The sequence below is a fragment of the Thamnophis elegans genome, chromosome 2 (assembly GCF_009769535.1).
Source record: "Thamnophis elegans isolate rThaEle1 chromosome 2, rThaEle1.pri, whole genome shotgun sequence".
Taxonomy (NCBI): Eukaryota; Metazoa; Chordata; class Lepidosauria; order Squamata; family Colubridae; genus Thamnophis; species Thamnophis elegans.
This window is the reverse complement of record NC_045542.1, coordinates 146,862,279-146,888,651: the sequence shown is the minus strand read 5'-3', so window position 1 is coordinate 146,888,651 and position 26,373 is coordinate 146,862,279. Positions and strand designations below refer to the sequence as shown.

At 42.3% G+C, this 26,373-nt stretch overlaps 1 protein-coding gene and 1 non-coding gene across 7 annotated transcripts in view; both read left to right on the top strand.

Moving 5' to 3' along the window:
* The window catches only part of MGAT1 (alpha-1,3-mannosyl-glycoprotein 2-beta-N-acetylglucosaminyltransferase), a 43,190-nt gene extending 31,717 nt beyond the window's left edge, over positions 1-11,473 (top strand). For all 6 annotated transcript variants that reach the window (XM_032208920.1, XM_032208921.1, XM_032208922.1 and 3 more), the window contains one exon: positions 6,946-11,473. In XM_032208920.1, the coding sequence (XP_032064811.1) occupies positions 7,020-8,348 (1,329 nt within the window). In that variant the 5' untranslated portion in view covers positions 6,946-7,019 and the 3' untranslated portion in view covers positions 8,349-11,473. The remainder of the gene's footprint in view (positions 1-6,945) is intronic.
* Positions 11,474-25,931: 14,458 nt separating this feature from the next.
* On the top strand, positions 25,932-26,020 carry TRNAY-GUA. The gene is given in 2 exon segments: positions 25,932-25,968; positions 25,985-26,020. It is a non-coding gene; the product is annotated as a tRNA-Tyr (tRNA).
* The last annotated feature ends 353 nt before the right edge of the window (positions 26,021-26,373 follow it).

Below are 26,373 nucleotides of genomic sequence, written 5' to 3'. Positions count from 1 at the left end.
GTCAAGGGGAAGAGCCTTTTCAACTGTGGCTCTCATTCCTATGGAACACTCTACCACCGGAGGTGAGAACTACTCCCACCATTTTGGACTTCTGGAAGAGTGTTAAAACTTGGGTTTGCCAGTTGATTTGTGGCTTGGGGGGGAGGGGGGGAACTACTGGAGTTGGTTGACAGGGTAAGAAGACGTTTTTTAAAAAACCCACCAGAAATCCTGTGCTAGCTGAGATTACCGTAAGCTACTTTGTCTGGAGAAAATTAGATTGTAGAAGGCTGCAGTTCAGTTTACACTGCTGTTCATTTTACTTTTTATTTATTATATGTTGTGCCTTAAGATGTGGCTGCACGCCTGTTCCCAATAGAGCACACCAAATATGGCATTGGTGTCTCTTTCCATTCAACACACTTGTTTCACAAAGAGCTCTAGATAATAGCTGCTTTCTATAGATCATACCTCATATATCAGGTAGGAATATTTTCTTTTCGTTTGTTTTTAAAAAATGTAGTCAAGTACCAAAGCGCCTGCAAACCTGCAATGTTAATTATAGGGAGTCTCCCAAAAGACTTAATGCAGTGCTGGAACTTTTGCTGAAGGGGGAATTAAGAAGGCGACTGATCCAGCTGCTAAGCAGCAGAAGCCACAGCAGAGTTAAGACGATCAGGGATTTGTTTTGAAGAGACCAACTGAGTCTATAGAGTCAAGCGATTGCTCATTAAGTTTATATCCCTTTTTTTCCCTTACATTCTCTTTCAGTTTTTCTTGAAATAATCCTACTTTGATGTAAGTCAGGCAGAGAGAGAGCTTGATTCACTCAAAGTCTCACAAATTGAAGGTGGATGTGAACCAGATATCACTTGCCGCAGTAAATTTGGCATAAATGATGTCACAGGAAATTGAAATGTCAGGCAAACCATTTTATATTGTCTAATTCTTACCCCATTGTATATCACAATGATCCCAGTCTTACATTTAGGTTTCCATGCTGATATTCTCTGGAACTTCATTCCATGCATTTCTGCTCGGCACACATTATGTATAAAAGTATGTTAGCCATCTTGCCATCCTTCTCATTAAAAGGGGGGCTTGGTCAGTGAACAACAGTCCCCATTATTATTGCAGCCCTCCCTAACAGTTTATTCAGTTTGTTTTTATAGCAGAAGATTAAATCTAGACCATAGAATTATCTCGCCTTTGATTCCTCTCTGCTGATGGAGAAAAGCCAATTCAAAAGCTGAGAGTTGACAGATTCATTATACCAGCTTTTATGTTCGTGTTCTTCCACGAATTCATAATTATCACTACATGTGTGTGTGTGAGACAGAGAGGGAAGGAGAGAGAGAGAGAGAGAGAGATGCTCCACATTTTTGGAGTATAATTTAACAAAACATTGATATTTTTGCTCTTAACTTCTTTCCAAGAATGTAATTCCCCAAAGTAATATCTAGCAAAAAAAAAAAAACAACCACCAGAGGCTAGGCATTAACTTTACTTACATTGATTACATCTCTAGCATGTACAATAACAATAACCAAACTTTCTGGAAACATCTACTGACTGAGTCCAACAGCCCTCCCCCCCCGCCACTCCAGTTCCTCTGTTCTAATTGAATTGTGTCCAGGTAGGTGATGGTGTTTTTCAGCCTACTAATGCCAGTCAGACATTATATATCATTTCATTTGCATCAGAGCTCAGATTCCTGCCTGGTTAAACTATCAAAGCTATGCCATTTGACTTAAAAACATGGTTTCCAACACTAAAAACTAAGGCTTGGCATGTAATTTCAGTAGTATACTTCAGTGTTTTCCTTATAAGCAGAAGAAATAGCTGTTGCAGATATACAACTGAGTCAAAAATTTCAGTTGCTAAACAAGATAGTTTGACGAACTGTCATAAGTCACTTTTTTCAGTGCCATTGTAACATCAAATGGTCACTAAATGAATTGTTGTAAGTCAAGGACTACCTGTGTGATTTCTAGTTGATAATCAGTTGCTTCTTAACTATTTATCTTCTGAGTTCAATGTCAATCACTTGCTATGTTCCTAAATGTAGAAGCTGTTGAAATTAAAGTACAACATTAAATGAGCTATGCATTACAAAGCCATCCTGAATATTTCCTGCTTTGTTCCTTTATGGTGCTGTTACAGAGGAGCCCCAATTGTTTAAGAAAGAAATGTTCCTTAAATATGTAATTGTCCCAGAAACATAGAAAATTGACAGCAGAAAAAGACCTACCGGTACATCGAGTCTGCCCTTTGAGGGTCCCCCCCCCAATTTATTATTTTTATATTTTATTTATTTTTATGTATTATTGCAAAAACAGCCCAACCATTCTCTTTTCTTAAGAAACCAAGTTGAGGGGTTTTTGTGAGTCTGAAAGGAGTCACCAAGTTCATACTTGGTTCCTCCAAAAGATGGAATTGTACTTAGTTATATATTTGTTATTTATTTATTTCATCACGCATGTATTAGACAACAGTGTATATATGTATGTATGTATGTATGTATGTATGTATGTATGTATGTATAACCATGGTTTTGGATACATGAAATGGATACAAATCAAAAGAAACATTACGATAGGGACGGTAGGCAGGTTGGTGAGCTTATGCACGTCCCTTACAGACCTCTTAGGAATGGGGAGAGGTCGACAGTACACAGACTAAAGTTAAAATTTTTGGGGTCTGGGGAAAAAACCAGAGTCAAGCAATGCATTCCAGGCATCGGCTACCCTGTTGCAGAAATCATATTTTCTGCAGTTGCGTTTGGAGCAGTTTACCTTGAATTTGTACGTGACCCGACAATTGCGAGATAGACATTTGCGCGCTGAGAAAATAGCGCCGATTAAAACGCGACATCAAAATCGTGCCGACAAAAACACGATGACAAGCACAAATCGAAATTTTTTTAGGGTTAGGGTTATAATGTACGTATATGCATCCCATTATGTTAAAGGCCCAGCACACTCACTGGGCTGTCTATAGTTTGTTGATGATGCAATTTTGTCATCGCGCATTTGTCGGTGTGCTATTGTCGAAAATCAGTTAGCGATTTTGACGGCGCTCATTTGTCCGTCACGGTTTTGTCGGCACACATATGTCTATCGCGCATTTGTCGGTGAACGAATTTGTATCTATTATGTGCTCGTGTATTGTTGTGGTTGAAGTTGAAGTAGTCATTGACAGATAGGACATTGTAGTGGATAATGTTAAGGTTTTGTGGAGGTAAAAAACATAATGAAAATGATATGTTAAGATAAGTAAAAGATTCTGGTGATAAAATTCAGAAAAAGATATGTGAGGATCTGTCATCCCTATGCATACTACTACTTCCTGTTCCCACCAACATAAAAGGCAGTACTGTTATTATTTACTCGGGGCAGAAAAAGGTTCATTTAATCTAATGAAGTTAGGATTAGGCTGTCTTCCTTTCCAAACCTACCTATTTGGAAGGCCTACCAGAATTGGGGAAAAGAGATACGGTATTTTAGGAAGGTATTTATTTTACCCTGCACTACTGAAATGAAGGATCTCTTTGTCTTCTTATCATTGGTTTGAGCCCGGCTTGGCACATAAGGAAGTGGATTTCCCTGCCTGCCAATACAAGGAATGATAAACTTTTGTTCATTTTCTTCTTCTAGGTTTAATGGAGTTACGGCATCTATATGAATATCCATATCAGGGAAACTTGAAGCTTATTATGTGAGAAAGAAAGAGCGATAGAGAGAAAGAAAGAAAAAAAGAAAGCTTTTTAATATAGGAATTCTATTTTTTTTATAATTTTTATTAAATGTTTTGATCTTTAAAAACAATAGGAAAGACACAGCAAAGAAAAAGAAACACAATAAGAGAAAACAAAACACAGAACATACATAACAATATATAGGTTTAGGTTTAGGTTTAGGTTTATTGGGATTTATATGCTTTCTCTATCGGCTTTCCTTCTTAGTTTTTATAATTCTCCCTTCTGCATTGCCTTCCTCTCACTATAACCTTGTCCTATAATGTAACAAACATAGTATTAACACTTATAATAGTATTCATTATTTATATCTCCATATATTTGTATTCTCTATTTTCTGTCTTGGCTTCTGTTTTCTGGTTCCACCACAAATGCGCGAACGACAAAAGCGCGCCTGACAAAACCACGCCGACAAAACCGTGCCGATGAATGAGCGCTGAAGCGCGCCGACAGAAGCACGCTGTAACCCTAACCCTAAACCTAAACCTAACCCTAAACCTTACCTTAACTTAAATCGCGCTTCTGTTGGCACGCTTTTGTCGGCGCGCTGTTGTCGGCACGCTTTTGACATCGCGGTTTTAGCGCCGCAGTTTTGTCGGTGCACTTTTGACGTTCGCACATTTGTCGGGTCACGCTGTTTTCTAGCCACTTGTACATTTTATTCCATACTTTATAGAAGTCCAATTCTTCTCTTTCTTTTAGTTCTATTGTCATTTTATCCATTTCTGCGCATTAGAGTATTTTCCTGATTGTTGTTTCATCTGAGGGTGTATTGATTTTTTTCCAGTTTTGTGCAAAGGCAATCCTGGCTGCAGTGAGTATGGGTATGATTATGTATTGAGATTGTTTGTCCATTTTTTGATCCAGTAGTCCTAATAAGAATGCTTCTGGTTTGAGTTCTATTTTTCACTCAGTAATTTCTTCTAACCACTTCCGAATTTTGCACCAGTACTTCCTTGTGATGGGGCACATCCACCACATGTGATAGAATGTTCCAGGCTTGTGGTTGCATCTCCAACAATTAGGGGATAAATTTGGGTACATTTTGGCCAATCTCGCTGGAGGCAAATGCCATCTATAAAACATTTTATAGAGATTTTCTTTGTAAGCTACTGCCGTTGTAAATTTATAATTTCTTTCCCACAGTTTATCCCATTTTTCTAACTCTATTTAATATAGGAATTCTAAACTCTGCAATACAGTTTTTAAAAGAGTAGATTAGTGCAATACAATCAAGATAATATTTTCTGAAGGCCTAATTTTATAGGTTAGAATTAAAACTGATGGGTTTTGTTTAGTTGGTTTTATTATTTGCATGCCACCTCTATCCAATAGTCAAAGAAATACTGTGTGATTCATAGAATAATAAAAGATGAAAGGACAATGGAGCAATAACAAATAAAACAATATTCTAAGAATTACAAAAGCATCACATTATAAAAACGCATATAGGCTGTTACATAGCAATGAGCCAGCATGGAAATCAGAAGTTGCCTCAAATCACTCTTCCCCCCACCCACCCACCCCAAAAAAACATTCTACAAAGGAATTGATGTCAGTTTGCAAGAGGGCGTTGTCTAAAAAGGCTTGTTTTCAAATCCCTGCCCACTGACATCCTGGGAAGGGGCTATCTACAACATGCCCCTTTGTTCTGCTCCTACTTCATGAGAAGATTCTAAATTACTTACTTTTTAATTAATACATTTAGAAACAATCTGACCCCAAACAGTTTCGGGCGTTTAGAGCAGAGATTCTTGAATATAACCTGGACACCAGTAATAAACCAGCTTTTTGAATTCACATACCAGGAGCCAATGCAGGTACTAAAAGCATTGGAATTACCATAGCTTTCATTTGTCAGCAGGTGGGCAGCAATATTTTGCACCAGGTATATCCAGGAGCAGCCCTATATAGACAACTGTAGTAGTCTAGGTCAGTGGTTGTCAAACATTTTAGTCTCAGGATCCCTTTACATTCTTACAATTGTTTGAGGACTCCAAAGAATGTTCATTCCTGTGGGGTTATATCAATATTTGCTGTGCTGGAAATTTAAAGGGAGAAATGTGTAAATATTTGTTTATTTGACATTGCAGATCCCTTAAAAAAGGATCCCCAGATCACCCTTTGAGAACTGCTTATTGAGATGATAAGGGCTTGAATCTCTATTCACTTTAGTTGCTTATCCTGCAGTCTATTTTTATGTTCCTTGTTCAATAACAGCCATTTAAACTTGATAATGTTATATATTGGGATAAAAAATGCTGGTTTTTCTATTTTTTTCATTTCTTTTTGCTTAAAATTTTTTATTAAAACTTTTCAACAAGAATATTAAAAAAAACTAGCCCAAACATAAAGGAAGGAAGAAAAAAAGAAAAGAAATCAGAGAAAAAGCAGAAAGTGCAAGAAAAGAAAAAAATAGAAAATAAACCAAAATGATCTTAAGTCACTTCTGATATTCTTCAGAGCAGTTACAAGTACAAATACATTTTAACCACTCTCTCCCAAAGTTGCATCACATTCTTCTTTCTACAATCTGGCCTCTCTATAATTGTCAAAACCATAAATCACAAATTCATTTTTTTTATTCTGGGGTGAGATTTCCTGTTCCACTTTACGCAAGAGCTGTTTAAAGTGAATGAAGGCATATAACTACTTCCTTGTTAACTTGCTTATGTGCGCTTTTAATACAATGCACGAAGATATGTTTTCTCTACTGGCAAAAACTTACACTTAACAAAAGAGAAGCATGTGTGTGTTTTGAATACATGTGCTCAAAAGATGTGTTAGAAATATTAGTCCCAACTCGCACATTCTGGGGTGTATCAATGTGAAAATCCAATTGCACAAAGGAGTAGTAAACCCTAAAGGCTTGTGTACAGTTTTGTACTAAACGTTTTGGGGTGATTGTATTCAAAGCCAAACTAAAATCGACAAATGGCATTCACACATGAGATTTTTTTTCCTCTTAAGTGCGCCATGCTCAGATGGGGAACAGCAGAGGAAATAGCATCCTCTGTGGAGCAATTCACCCGATAAGCAAACTGAAGCGAGTCAAACGCTGGAGAGAGGCTGGATAGATTAAAGTACTTTTATCAGCCTTTCGAAACGTTTCACTGTGATGGATGTAAGTGCAGCCAGGCGATAATCAGAGTGGTGAAGGAGAGGAAAGGCAGATGAATCAATAATACTGTTTTTCCCTCATTTTTCAGGTTGATGGTGACAATTTGAAGCTCATCCGAGGGGTGGACATAAGAGGACAGGGTGTGGCCTATGCCTGTGAAGGATGTTGAAGAAAAGTAGCCTGATTGCCTGGGGCCTGGTGCTTTTTGTGGCCTGGAACGCCCTGATCCTTTTCTTCCTGTGGACTCGGCCACAGTATCTATCGGACCATAGCCGCTTAACTGAAGAGGTGATCCGACTGGCCCAGGATGCCGAGGTAGAATTAGAGCACCAAAAGGAGCTTCTACATCAGATCTACCGCTATAGTGCACTCTGGAACAAACGGAAGGCCAAAAACCTCCACCTGTCGGTCCAGCCTCCCACAGCTGTGCTCTTGCCCCATCACAATCAGATATCCCCCGATGCCGTTTTGCCTGTGGTGGTGATTGCCTGTGACCGCAGCACAGTCCGCCGTTGTCTAGATAAACTATTGCATTACCGCCCCTCAAAGGAGCGATTCCCCATCATTGTAAGCCAGGACTGTGGGCATGAGGAAACCGCTAGAGTCATTGCCTCCTATGGAGATTCTATCATGCACATCAAGCAGCCCAATTTAAGTGACATCCCTGTGCCTACCGACCATCGCAAGTTTCAAGGATACTACAAAATTGCCCGACACTATCGCTGGGCCTTGAGCCAGGTTTTCCGGACTTTCAAATACCAAGCAGCCATTGTAGTGGAAGACGACTTGGAAGTCGCTCCTGATTTCTTTGAATATTTTCAAGCGAGTTTCCCGCTTCTACTGGCTGACCCAACTCTTTGGTGTATCTCTGCCTGGAACGATAACGGCAAGGAACAGATGGTAGACGTTGCCCATCCCGAACTTCTCTATCGTACTGATTTTTTCCCTGGTCTGGGCTGGCTTCTGCTCTCTGACTTGTGGGACGAGCTGGAACCCAAGTGGCCCAAGGCTTTCTGGGACGACTGGATGCGACAGCCTGAACAGCGGCAGGGCCGTTCGTGCATCAGGCCTGAAGTGTCACGCACAATGACTTTTGGCCGTAAGGGCGTGAGCCACGGTCAGTTCTTTGACCAATATCTGAAGTTCATCAAGCTCAATGACCGTTTTGTGCCTTTCACCCAGATGGACCTTTCTTACCTCAAGAAGAATAACTATGAACACTCATTCTTGGCCCAGGTCTACGATGCCCCTCAGCTGCGTGTCGAAGAATTACAGGGGAACCAGCGCCGGGAGTTGGGTACTGTCCGAGTGCAGTACACCACTCGTGACTCTTTCAAGGCCTTTGCGAAAGCCTTGGGTGTTATGGATGACCTCAAATCAGGAGTGCCCCGTGCTGGGTATCAGGGCATTATCAGCTTCCTTTACCGAGGCCGCCGTGTTTTCCTGGCTCCTCCTCCTGGCTGGACAGGCTATGACCCCAGTTGGAGTTAGCAGCTGATGATTTTTGAGCATGTTGGACCCCATTGGGGAAAAGGGTGCTGGGAGGGGGGCAGAATTCTGTATTTTCTTCTCTTGTGTGGCATTCAAGGTGCATTCCAGGAATGAGGATTGTTTTGTGCACTTAATTTGGGGGAGGAGTTCATGGCAGGAGGGATAGGTTACCGGGGGTGGGGGTGGGGGTGGTATTCCAAAGCCCCAACATCGTAGGAGCGTTCTGGGTTCTCTGTTCTCTCCCCAGTGCCTGCCTTCCTTCTTGACAATGCTGCCCGTCCACTGATTAGATCCTTGGTAGCTTGTCCAAATTGGTGCATTTTGAGGTCAAAGTGAATGCTAAACCAAAGCAGTGACCCACTGAAGTTTTCCCAGTTTTGTTGAGATATGCAGCAGGCCAGAGCAACTTGTGATCTCACGCGGCAGACGTAACTCCTCAATCAAATAGTGTGTTTGGCCACAGACTTCATACATATCTTTAAATTCTAGCCAAGCAAATTGGGGAAGCTTGTTAAGTTGCCGAGAAACTATGATTCAAAACCGGCACTCTGCATTCAACGTGATAGGCCACAGGTAAAGCTGTAGGGAGAACATCAAAGGTTTTTTTCCTCAGCTCTTGGCGGCTGCTTCACCTCTCACCTGGGCACCTGTAAGGTTTGGAAAGCAGGAAGCTCTTTTGGATGATCATTGAACCCTCAAAAGGACCATCTTTATTGACCATATTGGCCATTTTTATGTTGATCTCTTAGATATCCTAATTGAACCCTATTGAATGGGACAGTGGAGATAACAATGTGCACAACGACAAACTTAATATGATTGTCACTCAGATGAGATGGAAAGGAAAGTCAGAGCCTCTTTTTATTGCTTTTATTTGGGCACTAGGATAGAGTAGTCAGAGAGCATGTGCTACGTGCTACCCTTTTTATAGCTCCATGCTAGCACCTGTTAACTTTAGCTTAAATAACGTTTTGGGTGGAGGCGGGCATTTTCTTCTCATCCTCTTACCTGGTATTGAGATACATGAAAGCCTTGACTTTGCAGCCTTCTAGCCAGTGCCTGCTGTCAAATGGTCCTTTTTCTCTAAGCTGCAACGGGAAATGATGAGCTGCAAGTGGGCCATGAAATTTGAAAGCGGTGCTGGGGGAGGAAGGCCTAAGGCTAGCTCTTTATGACGCATGAGGGAGCAGTCAGACCTTTCAGCCTCCACTTGTCACCTGAAATGATAAGAGGCTTCCGGTATATCTCTTTAAGGGAAGCCGACCGATGGCTTGACGTCGGTGCCATGTCCTCTTCCCAGGTTTATGAGGAGAACTTGCCCAAGGCTGCCTTAATTTGCCTGGTGTAGGAAGTTCATCCAGATCTACGGCGGAGTGTGCTGTTGCATTTTTTTAAATTGCTGTGGTTTTTTGTTTCTGAATGGCCATATTGGAATTGGTCACTGCTACATATTTACTAAAGTAGAGTGGAGGGAGGAGACTCCTTGAGGCATTGGAGCATCTCATGAAAGGACTTCTCCAAGCAAGGAGTCCAGCCTTATTCCGTGGGGCACAGTCCAGTCTTCCCCATTCTTGCCTTTGGGAGTTGCCACTGAGCTGCTCCAGATGCCACTTTATGAGGCAGGCATGAGGAAGTGACTTTCAGACCTCCTTTGGCCAAAGTTTAGACCACACCAAAAGGTATATTGTGTTGTTTGAATGCTTATTACTTTCTCTCTTTAAAAAAAAATGCGTAAGGCCACCTCTGTGGTGAATGGAGGAGGGAAGATTGTGTTTTGGCATTTCACTTCCGTGAGGGGAGTTTTTTCCTTGTGTATTTGCTCCTCTGGTTGGGCAAATGGGCAGATAGGAGGAGATGGTGCCTTGGGGAGACTGCTTTGAATGGTTTGCTGCATCTGCTTAAGTCCTGAGATTTTTCTTTTTGGGGAAAAAAAAAAGAAACTAATGCTGCAGAGGAAGAGGCGTTCTAAAAAAAAATAATTTTTAAAAAAAGACTGACTGTGATCTGCATCTGGGATGTTGATAATTTGGACATGTTCGTACCTTGATTTCACTTTAATTCTCTGCAAGAGACTACCGTTTAACGATTTTCTAGGTCAGGCTTCCATTTGAAAAAAAATGTATAAAGTAGGGCAGAAATGTGTATAGACCATGAGTGGAAATGTCTCTGTGGAGAGCAAAGATCTTTCAGCATGATGCTACTCACCTTTAATAACATCCTGAATATACATGCAGAAATGATCCCTCGAGTCATCCATTTGCAATCTGGTCCCCATCGGAACCATTGTGCTCTTACCTTATCTGGACGCGGAGGGTGTGTGAGGAGGAGGAGAGGGTTGTAATGGAAAATCAGATTATTATTATTATTATTATTATTATTATTATTATTTTGCTGATTATTTTAATCCCTACTTTCAAGATTTGCTGGATGCTGGGTGAAGAATTGCCATTTTTAAAACTAGAAACAGCAAGAGAGCTGTTCTTACTTTTAGTATTATGTTCTGGGACTCGGCCTGGATGTCTCAGTTTGCAAGTTATACTGCCATCTTCTTTCAGTAGAAGGCAGCTACTGAACTTAACAGTGGAAGGGAGGGGAAAATGGAATTTTCTTTTCAGGTTCCTTCCTTTCATTTCTGTCCTCTGGTGCTCAGTCAGCCAATCAATCATGGAAATGAAAATAGGAGGATAGAGATACTATATCATGGGTCCCCCGTCCCCCCACCAATCCTCAGTTCTGTGTATCTTAATCCACACCATCTGTAGCCCAAACTCTCTCCTTTGGCCTACTGTCCGTGTTAGTGTTTTGTCCTGGATCACAGTGAAATGATCATATTTCCCATTCCAGTTTGTGATTTTGGTGAAACAATTGGAAGATGCTCAGCGGAGATCCCAGCAGAAAGGAAAACCCACCAGCAGCCACACCATTTTTCTCCCTTTCTGTCCTGCGCTGCCTTCTGTTCCTGAAAATATCTCTGCTGAAAAATAAGTGTCATCACATCTGGATGTTTGAATCAAGGTTGTTGGATGGAGAGACGCTAATTTTATGTTGACAATTGGTGAGAAGAGCTTAAAAAAGCAAAAAAAGAATTATTTTCCACAATAAAATAAAAACCGTTCCTTTTCAGACAGCCTGTGTGATTGATCTCATGCAGCAATTTATTGCGTTGGTAATGCTTTAAGTGGAACTCGACAAAGGAGACGGCGGGGGTGGCGGGGAATAACAATGTCTCTTTAGAGGCATACGTGACCATTTGTTACTCTCCACTTGAACCAGGAAAAACTCCTGGCATCCAAAGTGGCATTTCTAGGCATGTCAAATATATCTTTACATGAAATGGGATCAAGACCCTTTTCTCTGTTGTTCCAGAGCGTGGGACATGGGATTTTGGGTTTAAGTTACAGGAAGACAAATTCCAATTGTTTTTCACTGTGATGTTTTTTTCTAGCTTTTTGATAGGGCTAACTAGTCAAAGAAGCAATGGGCAACCATCTCTCGAGGATGCTCTAGACTAGAGTTTGGGTTGCATTGAGCAGAGGGTTGGACACAGTGGTCTTAAGTGTTCTAGTTCTTCAATTTTACCTCCAGGTTTATGAAGATAGATCAGGTGTTTTTCAACCTCAGCAATTTTTAAGACGTGTGGGGAATTCTGGGAGCTGAAGTCCACACGTCTTAAAGTTGCGGAGGTTGAGAGAGACTGCCCTATAGACTGCAACAAGGAGTATTCTGTTATGGGAATCCCAGGTACCATTCATTTACCTGCTGATATTTTCCCAAACACTTTTCAAAAGCAACCAACCTCCCCTCCCCTCTCTTTTCCCAACCCCTGCTTCCTACCTTGCTATCCTCGATTTATGCAAAGCCCTATATTATTATTAGCATTATTATGTAATCCAGCTGTCAAAGCTCCAGGACACTTCCTGGCAATTTTAGTACTGATGTATTTAAATGAAATACATGGAAGGGCACTTTACCACACCAATGACTTCTTGTTGCAGCCCATGTTGCTTCGTGAAGCAAAAAAGATATTTTCTATCAAAACCTAGATTTCCTCCCACTTTTTAACGGGTGGGGGACATGCAGTTTGAGAAATAGCAAATTGAGAAATTGCTGCTTTCTGAAATCCCAGAATTCTGAGCTGCTCAGGTTCTACGTACTTCTTTAATGAGCATTTGTTTAGCATGAATGCTGCTATTTATATTGGTAATGCAAACGCAACACAACAATTCCACTCGGTTAGCTTTTTATAGGATTACTTCTTGATTATTCCGTTTCAAATTGAACAATCCAGACACTGCATTTGTTTTGTTTCCAATACTTTTTCTCCAGCAATTTCATTTTTTCTTTTTAATTATTTGCAGAATCCTGTGGAGCAGCAACTGGTAAAAAGCTACTAGTGCAAGTACTAGTGGAGTGTTGCCATTCTCCCTTCCTTATAGATTTTTTGGGAAAAGCACCTCCGTGGCACTGCTTTCAAAGCTCTTGAAAAGTACCTGAGCCTTATATAAATACGGATGCGGGCATTGGGTATAAAAATATTTGGCAGTAGGCTAATGGGGATCTGCTCTTGTGCGTCAGGATATGTACTCTGAAAAGAACATCCAAAGAATAAATAGTTGTGCAATGCTGATTGATTTTTTTTACACTCAGGCAATTTTACTCTGCCACGTGGCAGGTTCAGACACCAGATTAATAATTAAACAGAAGACTAGTTTACAAATCCTGTGTTAGCCAACCTTTTGCAAAAGAGGAAAATATGTTACTTTCTGGCAGTACTGAGAAAAAGAGAAAGAATCATACGCCTGAGAAATTTTTTGATTGCAGAAAATACGACTTCAGCAACAGAATGGTTCATTCCTGGAATGCATTACCTGACTGTTGTTACATCTTCAAATCTCCAAAACTTTAACCTTAAACTGTCTATCATGGACCTCATCCCATTCCTAAGAGGTCTGTAAGGGACGTGCATAAGCGCACCATCGTGCCTACCGTCCCTGTCCTACTGTCCCCATTTATTCGTACCCATTTCATTCATACTCATGTCTATTCTTATGCCTATTATCTGGCAAACGATATCAAATAAATAAAATAAAAATGAAGAAAAAGAGAGCTAAGGTGAACCTCTCTTTTTCCATGTTCACTGTCTCAAACTAAGCCCCAGAGAGAAGTTTTCCAAGCAGATGTTACAGTACTTTTTTTGCTGACAACCAACAATATTTTTGACAGCAAGAAAGTCTAGTTTTGTTTTGCTTGTTCCCTTTTAAATAAGGAGCCTGGATTTCATTTGGAGGGTTAGGTGAATACCATGCCTGAATACTAGATTGTGAACTAACTAGGATATATTATAAAGAAATGGCAAGATTAGACATTCACTAGAACCCTAACCCTCACTAAACCCAAAACAGCTGCATTTCAGAAGATTGCTCCCATATGGGACCCTATCTATTTTTTTAGGATTTTATTTATGATTTATAGGCCGCCCTTTTCCCTGAGGGGACTCAGGGCGGCTACAATACATGGGAAGGGGGGTGCAACACAAAAAACATAAGACAGTGCATAAATAAAAAATAAAACAATAAAACGCAACTTTCATTCAACATTCGGGTGGGGCGAATCAGAATCTTATCCCCAGGCCTGACGGGATAGCCAGATCCTAAGGGCTGTGCGGAAGGTCTGGACGGTGGTGAGGGTACGAATCTCCACGGGGAGGTCGTTCCAAAGGGTCGGAGCTGCTACTGAGAAGGCTCTCCTCCGCGTAGTCGCCAGTCGACACTGACTGGCGGATGGAACTCGGAGGAGGCCTAATCTGTGCGATCTAATCGGTCGAAGGGAGGTAATCGGCAGGAGGCGGTCTCTCAAGTACTCAGATCCACTACCATGGAGAGATTTATGGATGGTAAGTAGCACCTTGAAGCGCACCCGGAGATCAACAGGTAGCCAGCGCAGCTCACGGAGGATAGGTGTTATGTGGGCGAACCACGGTGTGCCCACAATCACTCGCGCGGCCGCATTCTGGACTAGCTGAAGTCGCCGGATGCTCTTCAAGGGCAGCCCCATGTAGAGCACATTGCAGTATTCCAGTCTAGAGATCACGAGGGCTCGAGTGACTGTTGTGAGGGCCTCCCGGTTCAGGTAGGGTCGCAACTGGCGCACCAGGCGAACCTGGGCAAATGCCCCCCTGGTCACAGCCGACAAATGATGGTCGAAAGTCAGCTGTGGGTCCAGGAGGACTCCCAAGTTGCGAACCCTATCTGAGGGGTGTAAAATTTGACCCCCCAGCCTGAGCGATGGAACACTGGCCAAATTATTGGGAGGAAAACACAAAAGCCACTCGGTCTTGTCTGGGTTGAGTACCAGTTTGTTAGCTCTCATCCAGTTCTTAACGGCCTCAAGACCCTGGTTCATCACGTCCACCGCTTCATTGAGTTGGCACGGGGCAGACAGATACAGCTGAGTATCGTCCGCGTATTGGTGGTATTTTATCCCGTGCCTCCGAATGATCTCGCCCAGCGGTTTCATGTAAATGTTAAATAGTAGGGGTGATAAGACCGAGCCCTGCGGCACCCCATATGTTAGGGGCCTCGGGGACGATCTCTGCCCCCCAACCAACACCGACTGCAACCTGTCCGAGAGGTAGGAGGAGAACCACTGCAGAACAGTGCCTCCCAACCCCACCTCCCGCAGTCGTCGCAGAAGGATACCATGGTCGATGGTATCGAAAGCCGCCGAGAGGTCAAGGAGAACCAGGATGGACGCATGGCCTCCATCCCTGGCTCTCCAGAGATCATCGGTCAATGCGACCAAGGCAGTTTCAGTGCTGTAACCAGGTCTGAAGCCGGACTGGAAGGGGTCAAGATAGCTAGCTTCCTCCAAGGACCATTGAAGCTGGAAGGCCACCACCTTCTCAACAACCTTCCCAACAAAGGGGAGGTTGGAGACTGGACGGTAATTGTTAAAAACGGCTGGATCCAAAGATGGTTTCTTCAGGAGGGGTCTCACCACCGCCGCTTTAAGTGTGGTGGGGAAGTGCCCCTCCCGAAGGGAGGCGGTAACGACCGCCTGGATCCAGCCTCGTGTCACCTCACTGCTGTTGGCAACCAGCCAGGAGGGACACGGGTCCAGTATACAGGTGGAGGCACTCACAGCTCGTATGGCCTTGTCCACATCCCCAGAGGCAACAACCCAACCCTTCAGTTGCTGAAGAGCAATATGACATGGGAACATGCTGCCATAGGCCTGGTCTCTAGGCTTTCTATGGGCAACTGATTGTCCACTGAAGAATGTGTATTGCTGGGCCAATAATGGATCACTGCTGTGATCTGAAAGAGACAGGCTCTGAAAATATATTGAGACCAAGAGGTTTCTCATTTCCTTTTTTGAGTACCATTACTTGTAAAACAAGGGTGGCTCAGTGACTAAGACGCCGAGTTTGTCAATCAGAAAGATCGGCAGTTTGGCGGTTCAAATTCCTAGCACCGCATAACAGAATGAGCTCCTGTTACTTGTCCCAGCTTCTGCCAACCAAACAGTTTGAAGGTATGTAAAAATACAAGTAGAAAAATAGGGACCACCTTTGGTGGGAAGGTAACAGCGTTCCGTGCACCTCGGTGTTTAGTCATGCCAGTCACATGACCACAGAGACATCTTCGGACAGCGCTGGCTCTTTGAAATGGAGATGAGAACTACCCCCTAGAGTCGGGAAGAACTAGAACATATGTGTGAGGGGAACCTTTACCCAGTGACGTGCGGTGAGGTTTATGGCTGGTGAGGCAAGCGGGCATAAGCCGCCCTATGCCGGATACAGCGGCAGGGCGTTCAGACGGTATAGAGGTGTCCCGCTATGTCCAAAAGCCCTGCCACTACGTCCAAAAGCCCTGCCGCTATGTCCAAAAGTCCTGCCGCTATGTCCGACATAAAAAAAAAGTGCCAGCCCGCGTGCCAGCAGAGGCGGGTAAAACACACACACACACACACGAATTACTTACAATAATACAATTACTTACAAATTACATTAATTTTGAATTCCTCCCCCTCCCTCCAATCCACATACCTTTTCCAGCTGTTTCACAGAGGATTTCAACTCTGCTCTTGTCTGCCGTGATGCAAATGTAAAAATGTAAACGGAAAAAGGCAAGAGCTGCTGAGGTCAGGCTGGGTTAGCTGCTTCCAGAGTCCCCAATGGATGACTCTGCTTAACTGTTTAAAAAAGCCTCTAAAAAAACCGCCCTCTATTGGAGGAGGCAAGAGAACCACGTGCCTCATCTACATAAGGAATTTTTGGCTTTTAACCCTTGCTTAACTGCTCGAGTGATCATAAAGATAGACTAAATGAGGCACGTGGTTCTCCCGCCTCCTCCTGTAGAGGACACTTTTTAGAGGCTTTTTTAAACGGTTAAGCACTAAGCAGAGTCATCCACTGTGACTGGCAGCAACTACCTCAGCCTTTTTCCTTTTACATTTTTCTTTTCATGATGACAGTGGTGAGGCCCTGCCTCCCCTGAGTGCACGTCACTGCCTTTACCTTTACCTTACTTTACTTGTAGAACATCCTTGTGGTTGGCTTCTTACCCTCCTAGCCTTCCGTATCCTTTCAAAGGTAGGCCACTTGATGTCCTCTGGGTTTTTGTTTTTACACTTAACCATTAACAGTACTTGTTGAAGTTGATGGAGTGAAACATTTAGCTCAGCCTTCCTTAACTGGTGGTGCCCTTCAGATGTGCAGACTTTGACTCCCAGAATCTCTAGCCAGCATGACCATTGCCAGATTGAGGCTATATACATATGTGGAAGCTGCCAGATTGGAGAAAACGAATCTGGACTATAAAAAGAAGACTGGTAATTCTCCAAATAAAGATGTCCAACTCTTTGGCTGCCACAATTATCGGTAATCACTAATAAGGACTGCAGTCCACAACATCAGGAGAGCCACAGAGATCTCTCCCTTAACCCTAGAAGGTACCAGTTGACCTACATATAGTCCTCAGTTAACAACTGCCCAGTTTAGCAACTTTTCAAATTTACAACTATGCTGAAAGACTATTTAATGACTGTCTCGGCATCCTCAATCACATGATCATCATTGAGGCATTTCAAAACTGGTACACATTTATGATGGTGGCAGTATCCCAGAGTCATGGGATAGCCCTTTGTGACTGTCTGATAACCTTATTTCCATTTGGCTGACTGGAAATCTTGATTTTAGAGCAATTGTCCGTTCATATACATTCTTTTAATGGAGTTACTTATCTTCTATCAAGCTGGTGTTGACTGTTAGTGACCACACAAGACCGTCGCTGCAATCAAGTCATCCTCCTTGGTGCTATTATTATGTTGTTATTGTTTGTCACACAGTCAACCAGATGTTCAGACTGGATGTGGCATTTTTATCCACCTGATCCTCCACTGATTATCCACTGTGATCTTCCCATGGACCTGGGATAGATAGATGTGGAAGGTTCAGGGTGTTTATTATTATTATTATTACTACTACTACTACTACTACTACTACTACTACTACTACTACCACCACCACCACCACCACCACCACCACCACCACCACCACCATGTTTCCCTGAAAATAAGAGACAGTCTTATTTTTTTTTGACCCCTGAAATAAGCACTTGGCCTTATTTTCAGGGAGGTCTTATTATTTTTGAGGTGCAGGACATGACAAGTGTGGTCACTTCATGGCCGCTGCTGTGTTGCGAGATTTTCGGGGAGGGCTTATTTTTGGGGAAGGGCTTGTTTTAGCGCATGCACTCAAAAGCCCGATTGCGCTTATTATCTGGGAAGGTCTTATTTTCAGGGAAACAGGGTATTGTTCAAATTTGTATGTTGCCTGACTGGGCAGCTCATAACAATGGAAGAAATTACAATAAAATCAATGAAGTATAACAAAGATTAAAAAATGGCAAGCATGATGAAGTGTGGACCTTATTCCCCTGCATGGAAGGCCTAGGGCTAGGCCAACAGGTTTTTTTTTTTAGCACTGGTGATGTCACTGTGTTTCCCCAAAATTATGACCTACCCTGAAAGTAAGTCCTAGCTTAATTTTTACACGTGTGCCCAAGATAAGCCGTACCCCACAAACTAAGCCTTAATTAAGACACTGCCCACTCCAGGCTGCACAGGTAAAAATTTCCAGAGTGGGGATGGGGGATGGAGCTGCCCTACTACTTACCTTCGGATAGTTGCAGCCAGACCTCGTGTACTCCAACACCTGCCTTGCCATCCCATTTTTTCTGCAGCTGACAAGGCCAGCAAGGCTTTCCTGAAGGCCTCTGTAGCCAATAACAGAGCTCCGGATCGATCCAGAGCTCTGTTATGACTGCAGAGACTTTCAGGAAAGCCTTGTGGGCTGCAGAAGAAGTTCCTGATGGCCTCTGATGGCAAAAAGGAGGTCGGGGTGGGTGGGGGGGGTGACACATGCAAGTGAGGCAAGTCAGTGGATGATATCCCATCCCCCCCCCCCCCCCCGGAAAATAAGATCTGCCTTTTTTGGTGGTGGTGGTGGTGGTGGTGGTGGTGGTGGTGGTGGTGGTGTGTGTGTGTGTGTGTGTTTGTGTGTTTTTGTGTGTTTGTATGTATACATAAACAGAGGGATAGAAGAATCAAGATCACGTCAAGTGTTAATACCACTTTATAATGCCTTGGTAAGGCCACACTTGGAATACTGCATTCAGTTTTGGTCGCCACAATGTAAAAAAGATGTGGAGACTTTGGAAAGAGTGCAGAGAAGAGCAACAAAGAGGATTAGGGGACTGGAGACTAAAACATAGGAGGAACGGTTGCAGGAACTGGGTATGTCTATCTAGTTTAATGAAAGAAGGACTAGGGAAGACATGATAGCACTTCCAATATCTCAGGGGCTGCCTCAAAGAAGAGGGAGTCAAGCTATTCTCCAAGGCACCTGAGGGTAGAAAAGAAGCAACGGGTGGAAACTAATCAAGGAGAGAAGCAACTTAGAACTGAGGAGAAATTTCCTGACAGAACAATTAATCAGTGGAACAACTTGCCTCCAGAAGTTGTGAATGCCCCAACACTGGAAGTCTTTAAGAAGATGTTGGATAGCCGTTTGTCTGAAATAGTATAGGGTTTCTTGCCTAAGAAGGGGGTGGGACTAGAAGACCTCCAAGGTCCCTTCCAACTCTGGTATTATATTTGTATTTGTATATATATATAAGACATGATCTTATTTTCAGGATAACATGGATATCTAGTTTGAGTAATGAAATGTCTGCAAGAAAACAACCAAGCTCAGAGAGCATCCAGGACCCCTCTAGATTTTCAGATCTTTGCAAATGTAACAAAATAGAATAATTTGAGCCTGGTCATTTGTGCTTTGAATGAGAAGTGTGGATTGGTTTATTCTATGACATATATACCTTGATTTTTCATGGTATTCTCAGGAATCTTCTCCAACATGAAAGTTCAAAGTACTTGTTCCTGTTTCCTCAAAATCCAAAGTGCACAAAGAGAAAATCACTGCTTGCACCATTCTGATTTTTGCAGGTATGAACACATAGTGGCATTTGAATATTTCCCCACGAAAGTATTTTATTGCTATGTACCTAATCTGTGACATATTCCTTGACTTCTGGTTCCTTTTCTGTTGATAGTCAAACTTATAGAAGAGAACATTTGTAGCTCAGAGTTTAACTGTGGGGTCCTTAGTGTATTCTGAGCTTAGTGTTCTTGCAGACATTTCATTACCCAACTAGGTAACATAATCAGTGCTCGCAGAGAGTGGGGTTTGCTATCATTTTATAAACTAATGACTTGCCCTGTCAGTTTAGCAACGAAATGTCTGCAAGCAAACAATAAAATTTGGAGAGGAAGAAGGACCCTTAAAAAGCAGAGGATATCCACCATCGATACACAGGCACACCTAAATATTTAATACTGGACTAAAAGACCTCCAAGGTCTCTTCCAACTCTGTTATTCTGTTAATATCTTCATTGTCAATTCTAAGGGCGATTGCTGTTGTAATCCTTTATTTGGTCTTCTTTATATTGAAAGAAAATGAATGTGTTTATACTTGTTTCTTTTTCACTGAGCTACTTGATTCTCCTCACTAGTATTTGCAGATCATTTGCATTTTCAGCTATTGAGAGGAGTGTCATTAGCATAAAACAGGTTCCTCCAGTTTTAAAACCTCATTCATTTTCTAATTCATTTTTGTCAATGTATACCGATATTTAGCATAAAGTTTGAATAAATAAGGAGAGAATACGCAGCCTCCTCTCACAACCTTTGGTGACGAAGAAGCAGCCTGCTTTGCCACAGATTCTGGCACTCTGTCCTATGTATAGGTTTCTCATGAGAATAGAAAAAAAAAGAGTTTGAAGGGACCTTGGAGGTCTTCTAGTCCAACCCACTGCCTAGACAGGAAACCCTACACCACTTCAGACAAATGGCTATCCAACATCTTCTTAAAGACTTCCAGTATTGGAGCATTCAGAACTTCTGGAGGCAAGTTGTTCCACTGATTAATTGTTCTGACTGTCAGGAAATTTCTCCTCAGTTCTAAGTTGCTTCTCTCCTTGATTAGTTTCCACCCATTGCTTCTGGTTCTGCCCTCAGGTGCCTTGGAGAATAGTTTGACTCCCTCTTCTTTGTGGCAACCCCTGAGATATTGGAAGACTGCTATCATGTCTCCCCTAGTCCTTCTTTCTATTAAACTAGACATACCCAGTTCCTGCAACAGTTCCTCATATGTTTTAGCCTCCAGTCTCCTAATCATCACAATGAGAACAATGAGATCTTCTAGGACTGTGATGGCGAACTTATAGCACGTGTGCCAGAGGTGACACACAGAGTCCTCTCTGTGGGCATGTGCACCATTGCCAGCTGCTGTTCATGGGCGCTGAAGTGCTGGAAAATGGCCTGAAAAACAGCTTGAAAATGGACTTAAAAAACAGACTGAAAACAGCGCAAAACAGCCAAAAAACTGACATGCACGCGCCGGCCAACTGGTCTTTGGGTTTCCGGTGCTCTGGCATGTACATATGCACATGTGTTCTAGTTCGGGCACTTGGTGCTGAAAAGGTTTGCCATCACTGTTCTAGGAATTTTCCTAAGGACATTCCAACTAACTGACACAATGAAAGGCTTTTGTGTAATCAGTGAAGCATATATGGGCCTTTTTCCCCCTTTCTATTCTTCGACTTTCTCAATTATCCAGCATGCATCCGCAATAATGTCTCTTGTTCTTTGGCTTTATATCAAACCAGATTGAACAGGTCTCCTTCCATTACAGCTCTAATCTGTGTTGAATTTTCATAAGCATTGTTTTGCTAGTATTTGAAATTAAGGCTATTGTATGATGTTTATACACTGTGTTAAATCTTCTTTTTGTGGAATTCCTATGTAGGCTGGTCTCTTCTAATCTGTTGGCCACTGTGTCATTCTTTGGATTCCCTGGTTTGGTTTTTTTCCTGTGGTTTGCCATATTTCTGTAGAGCATTCTGAATTCGTAATGTCCAGAATACTAACATTAGAGGTTAGTGCAAATAGTGTAAGCAAACTCTGGTCTGGATCTTGCCAATGAGACTCAGAACTTCAAAGTGATTCCTGTTTGTTTTTTTCCTCCTGGAAATGATGGGTCATATGCTCAAAATAGTATCATGAAAAATCATTAGCTGTTTTTTTCCCCTTGCTTCAGCTTGATTTTTATCAGTTCATGATCTGTTGCACAATCAACTCTTAGTCATGTTTTTGCTGTTATATGAACTCTTTCATCTTTTCGTGGTAATAATACAATCAACTTGACTATACGCCATCTGGTGATATCCATGTATATAGGCATCACTTGGATTGTTTTAAAACCATTAGTAATAAATTGGATTGGCAGAAAGTGGTAAGTCACTCTCTGATTTCATTTTGGTTACCTCGGCCATATAGTCCAACTACTTTCCTCCTAAATAGTTCCAACTTTGTTATTCCAGTACCAAAGCATAAACTGGAGTACTTACTTATATGTTTTGTTGGTTTCAGATTGAACTTGATAAACTAATCAGCCATGTTTCTCCTCTTCTACAGCAGTGGTTGGAGCATAAACTTGAAAAAAGATAACATTAAAGGATTAGCCACAAAGTCTAATAATTGATTATCACTGACTGAGTTGTAGCCAAGTGCTACCTTTGCTAAGTAGGATGTGTGTGTGTCAGAATATATTATTCCTGGATATTAAAAATTATGTTACACCATTTCATAATCCATAATACCCATCAACATCTAGAACTGTGCAGATATTTAAATGATCCCATTCTGTGCAAATCTTATTTAGCACAAAATTCAAGACATCATAGGAAGATATAAAGACACATATTCTGAGCCCTGCTGATCTTTCATCTCTTTCTGTCCAATTTTTTTTTTTTAAAGGTTGCTAGTGGTTTCTTTTTTTAAAAAAATGTGTTCTTTCTCTACTGGCACATGGTTTGAATTCTGGGAAAGCAACACATACACAAACACACACACAGAGTTGATTCGTCATTGAAAGGAACAACAGGTTATCTCTACAGGGTTTGCAAAAAGTGGGTACCAATCAGCAAGCCTGAATTGTGCTCCCAACACCTCACAATTCTCTATCACATTCGGGAGTTCAATAGCAAGTGGCAGTCTCCTACAATTTTTTTTTGCAAAGACACATCTTTAAGTTATGAGAAATGCTCAAAGGGGAGATGGGCAGAGGAAAATGTTTGTCTGTCTTGTCTTCTGATGGTCCAAGCAACAAAAAGGCCAGGGCCAATTTTAAGACGTACTTGTTGTCAATCACGCTCCTGCAAACATATAGTACTTTTTCTCTCAAGTTTATCAGATATGAACCACATGGATCTCTGCCATTTTACAGTCAATCACCAATTCAAACTAAGAATTCAGTCAATCACCAATTCAAACTAAGAATTCAGTCAATCACCAATTCAAACTAAGAATTCAGTCAATCACCAATTCAAACTAAGAATTCGGTCAATCACCAATTCAAACTAAGAATTCAGTCAATCTCCAATTCACACCAACATTGGATAGAACCAATTGAGGAGCTGGCACTTGGATCCGATGACAGCTGGGAAGTATGAAAATCAATGAGTAGACTATCTTCCAGTACGAGATCCAGAGACACTTTAAAATTAACAAATAAGGCTATCTGGTGGCTTCTGTTCGTTGTGATTATAGTGACATGCAGACAACAACCCACCCCCCACCCCCGTCCATTGTGTCCTGATCAGTGTACACTTGGGGACTTCATGGCAGTGCGACAGAACAAAATGCTGCTAGTTTCTGGGCAAGATCTGTTTAATGTGTGCATATTTTAATCTTGTATTTTTAATTCTATGTCATAGAGTACGCCTTATTTTAACTGTGAGGCTTCTGAAACAAATAAATAAACAAACCAATTCAGAACAAGCTGCCTTCAAAAATGTCCCAAAGGTGCTTTTTCAGGAGGCAATTGGACTTTCCTGTTTCTTCTTTGAAGACATTTCGTTTCTCATCCAAGAAGCTTCTTCAGCTCTGACAGGAGGAGAGTCATCTGAGTAGTCCTCCTGGTTCTCAGGTGCTTCCAAGGGTTCCACCACAAATCCGCTGTAGACTAAAGCGCGCTCGCCGAAAGCACGTACATGACGTCATCACAGCGCGACGAAAACGGCACGCTGTGAGCAGTAAATTTAAAATTAACGCAAAAACCTTACCCTAACCCCCCCAAACCTAACCCTAAACCTAACCCTTAACCTAACGCTAAACCTAATCCTAACCTTTAACCTAACCCTAAACCTAACCCTAACGCTTAAAGTAACCCTAAACCTAAACCTAACCCTTAACCTAACCCTAACCCTAACCCTAACCCTTACCTTTATGTGAATCGGCTTGCTTTAATTTTATTTTAATTTTAATTTTATTTATTTTTAATTTTATTTGTCGCGCTGCTGATGACGTCACATACGCGCTTTGATCGGGCGCACTTTAGTGGACCGCGGTTTTGACGGGTCACGGCTTCCAAGTGCTTCAAAAAGGATGCAGATGATCAGCTGTCTGCAGGGAGTATAAATCCTTCCATTCCCCACTATCCTGTCAGAGCTGAAGAAACTTCTTGGATGAGAAACGAAATGTCTTCAAAGAAAAAAAACAAGGAAGTCCAGTTGCCTCTTGAAAAAAACACCTTTGGGACAACTATGACCTGGATGACTGGGAATCTCTACACTTTCTGCCTTCAGAAAGTATAAAGAAATGGGACCATTGGGGGGGGGGGTATTTTTGATTCTTCAGCCATCGAAATTTATAACGCCTACGGGGCAATCTCTCTCTCCACCTCCCACAAACTAATAAACCTGAAACTACTTTTAACAGTGGTGCAATCCTACCACGTAGCTAAATGGGGAAAAAGGAGAGAGAATAGAATGCGGGTCAGCTCTATAGAGAGGGGTTGGCCCTTTGCAATCCCGAGCCGACGACTTTAGGGGGGTCATCGGATGAAATACACACACACCCCGCGCCCGAATTTAAGGCGGTTCGTGTGAATTCGGCAAAAAGGGAGCAGACACAGCGCTGCTCTTTACTGTATGTTTAGTTCAGGGCCATGGTGTGAAAAAATATCGCTGAAACTGATATGCGCTTCCAAGCAAGCGCGATACGCGCCAGGAAAGTCTAAAGGAAACATGGAAAGCCCCCACCTACCCACCCCGCCGCCAAAAAATCTTCACAGGCTCTCGAGCACCTTAAAGCCGGGTGACGGGCAGCGCCCCCACGAGAGCTCGCGGATCTTTGCACTTGAGCACGTGGGAGGCTCGGAGCTTTCCTTGCTTTGTTGACGCCACGCCCTCTGCTGGAGGAAGGCTGGAATGGCAATCGGTGAAGTGGCTAGATGAGCGGGGTTTGGCTGTTCGGCTATTATGAAGTTTGTTCCCGGGAATCTGAGTGGGTCATTCACTTGGATCTTTTCAATGATACTTGTTTCGTTTAGCCCGCAGGCACACAAATAGATGTGTTTCTTGCTGCCACCTACCGTAATATGGTCTTGGGCACATTTTAAACCACTGTTTCCCAACCTTTGGCAACTTGAAGATGTCCGGACTTCAACTCCCAGAATTCCCCAGCGAATGCTGGCTGGGGAATTCTGGGAATTGAAGTCCAGACATCTTCAAGTTGCCAAGGTTGGGAAACACTGGTTTAAACCCTTTTCTTGCAGGCGCTTCAGTTGGGTCGTCCTTTCCCGACTTGTGGTTCCCAAAATATGCTCGCCCGCAGGTCCTCTGCCATTGGCAGCGACCGGTCATTGTCTCCCGAATCCTGTATTTATTCACTGCATTTAAAAATAAAAAACCCCGCAAATGAACCGGAGTGAAATTCTGTGCACAACCGAAAACCTCTGTTTATATTTTCTCAGATGCTTTGCGTCAAGATTCTCAAGCCATGATCGGCCTGTGAGTTGGCGTTAGAATTAGAAAATATGTACTATATTCACTGTAGGAATAGGCTCGGATAAAAAAGAAATGAGAGAAATGAAATGAGAAAAAGGGGGGGGGAAATATAGCACTACATTTTCCTCCCAATGCAATATATAGGAAACGACACGAAGCAGCTGCCATGTTCCTTCGATAGCTCAGCTGGTAGAGCGGAGGACTGTAGAGGCTTTCCAAGAGTCATCCTTAGGTCGCTGGTTCGATTCCGGCTCGAAGGAGATTTTTTATTATTATTTTTTTTAAATCTTATTTTAATTCCTTGGCCGAGCAAAGCAGAAGCCGAACGTTTTGAATACATTTCGCTTTCTTATCCTTTGCCCGTTTGCAACTTTTTTAAAATTAAAAAGTAGCTTATGCTAGATTAGGCGCCACGTATTCCTCGAAGGATGCGTTTTTATAAAAGGAGCCCTTTGTTTCTCTATGTGTTCTTAGCCTGATCTTCGCGCGTTGTGATATGAGTTTCTGCTTATTTTGAAATAAAATTAAAAAAAAACTTGGAGCGTGACCGGTTTTTTGCTCACACGTGAGAACGGAGAAAACGAACAGCAGCAATTGAGAAAAATAAACCGCA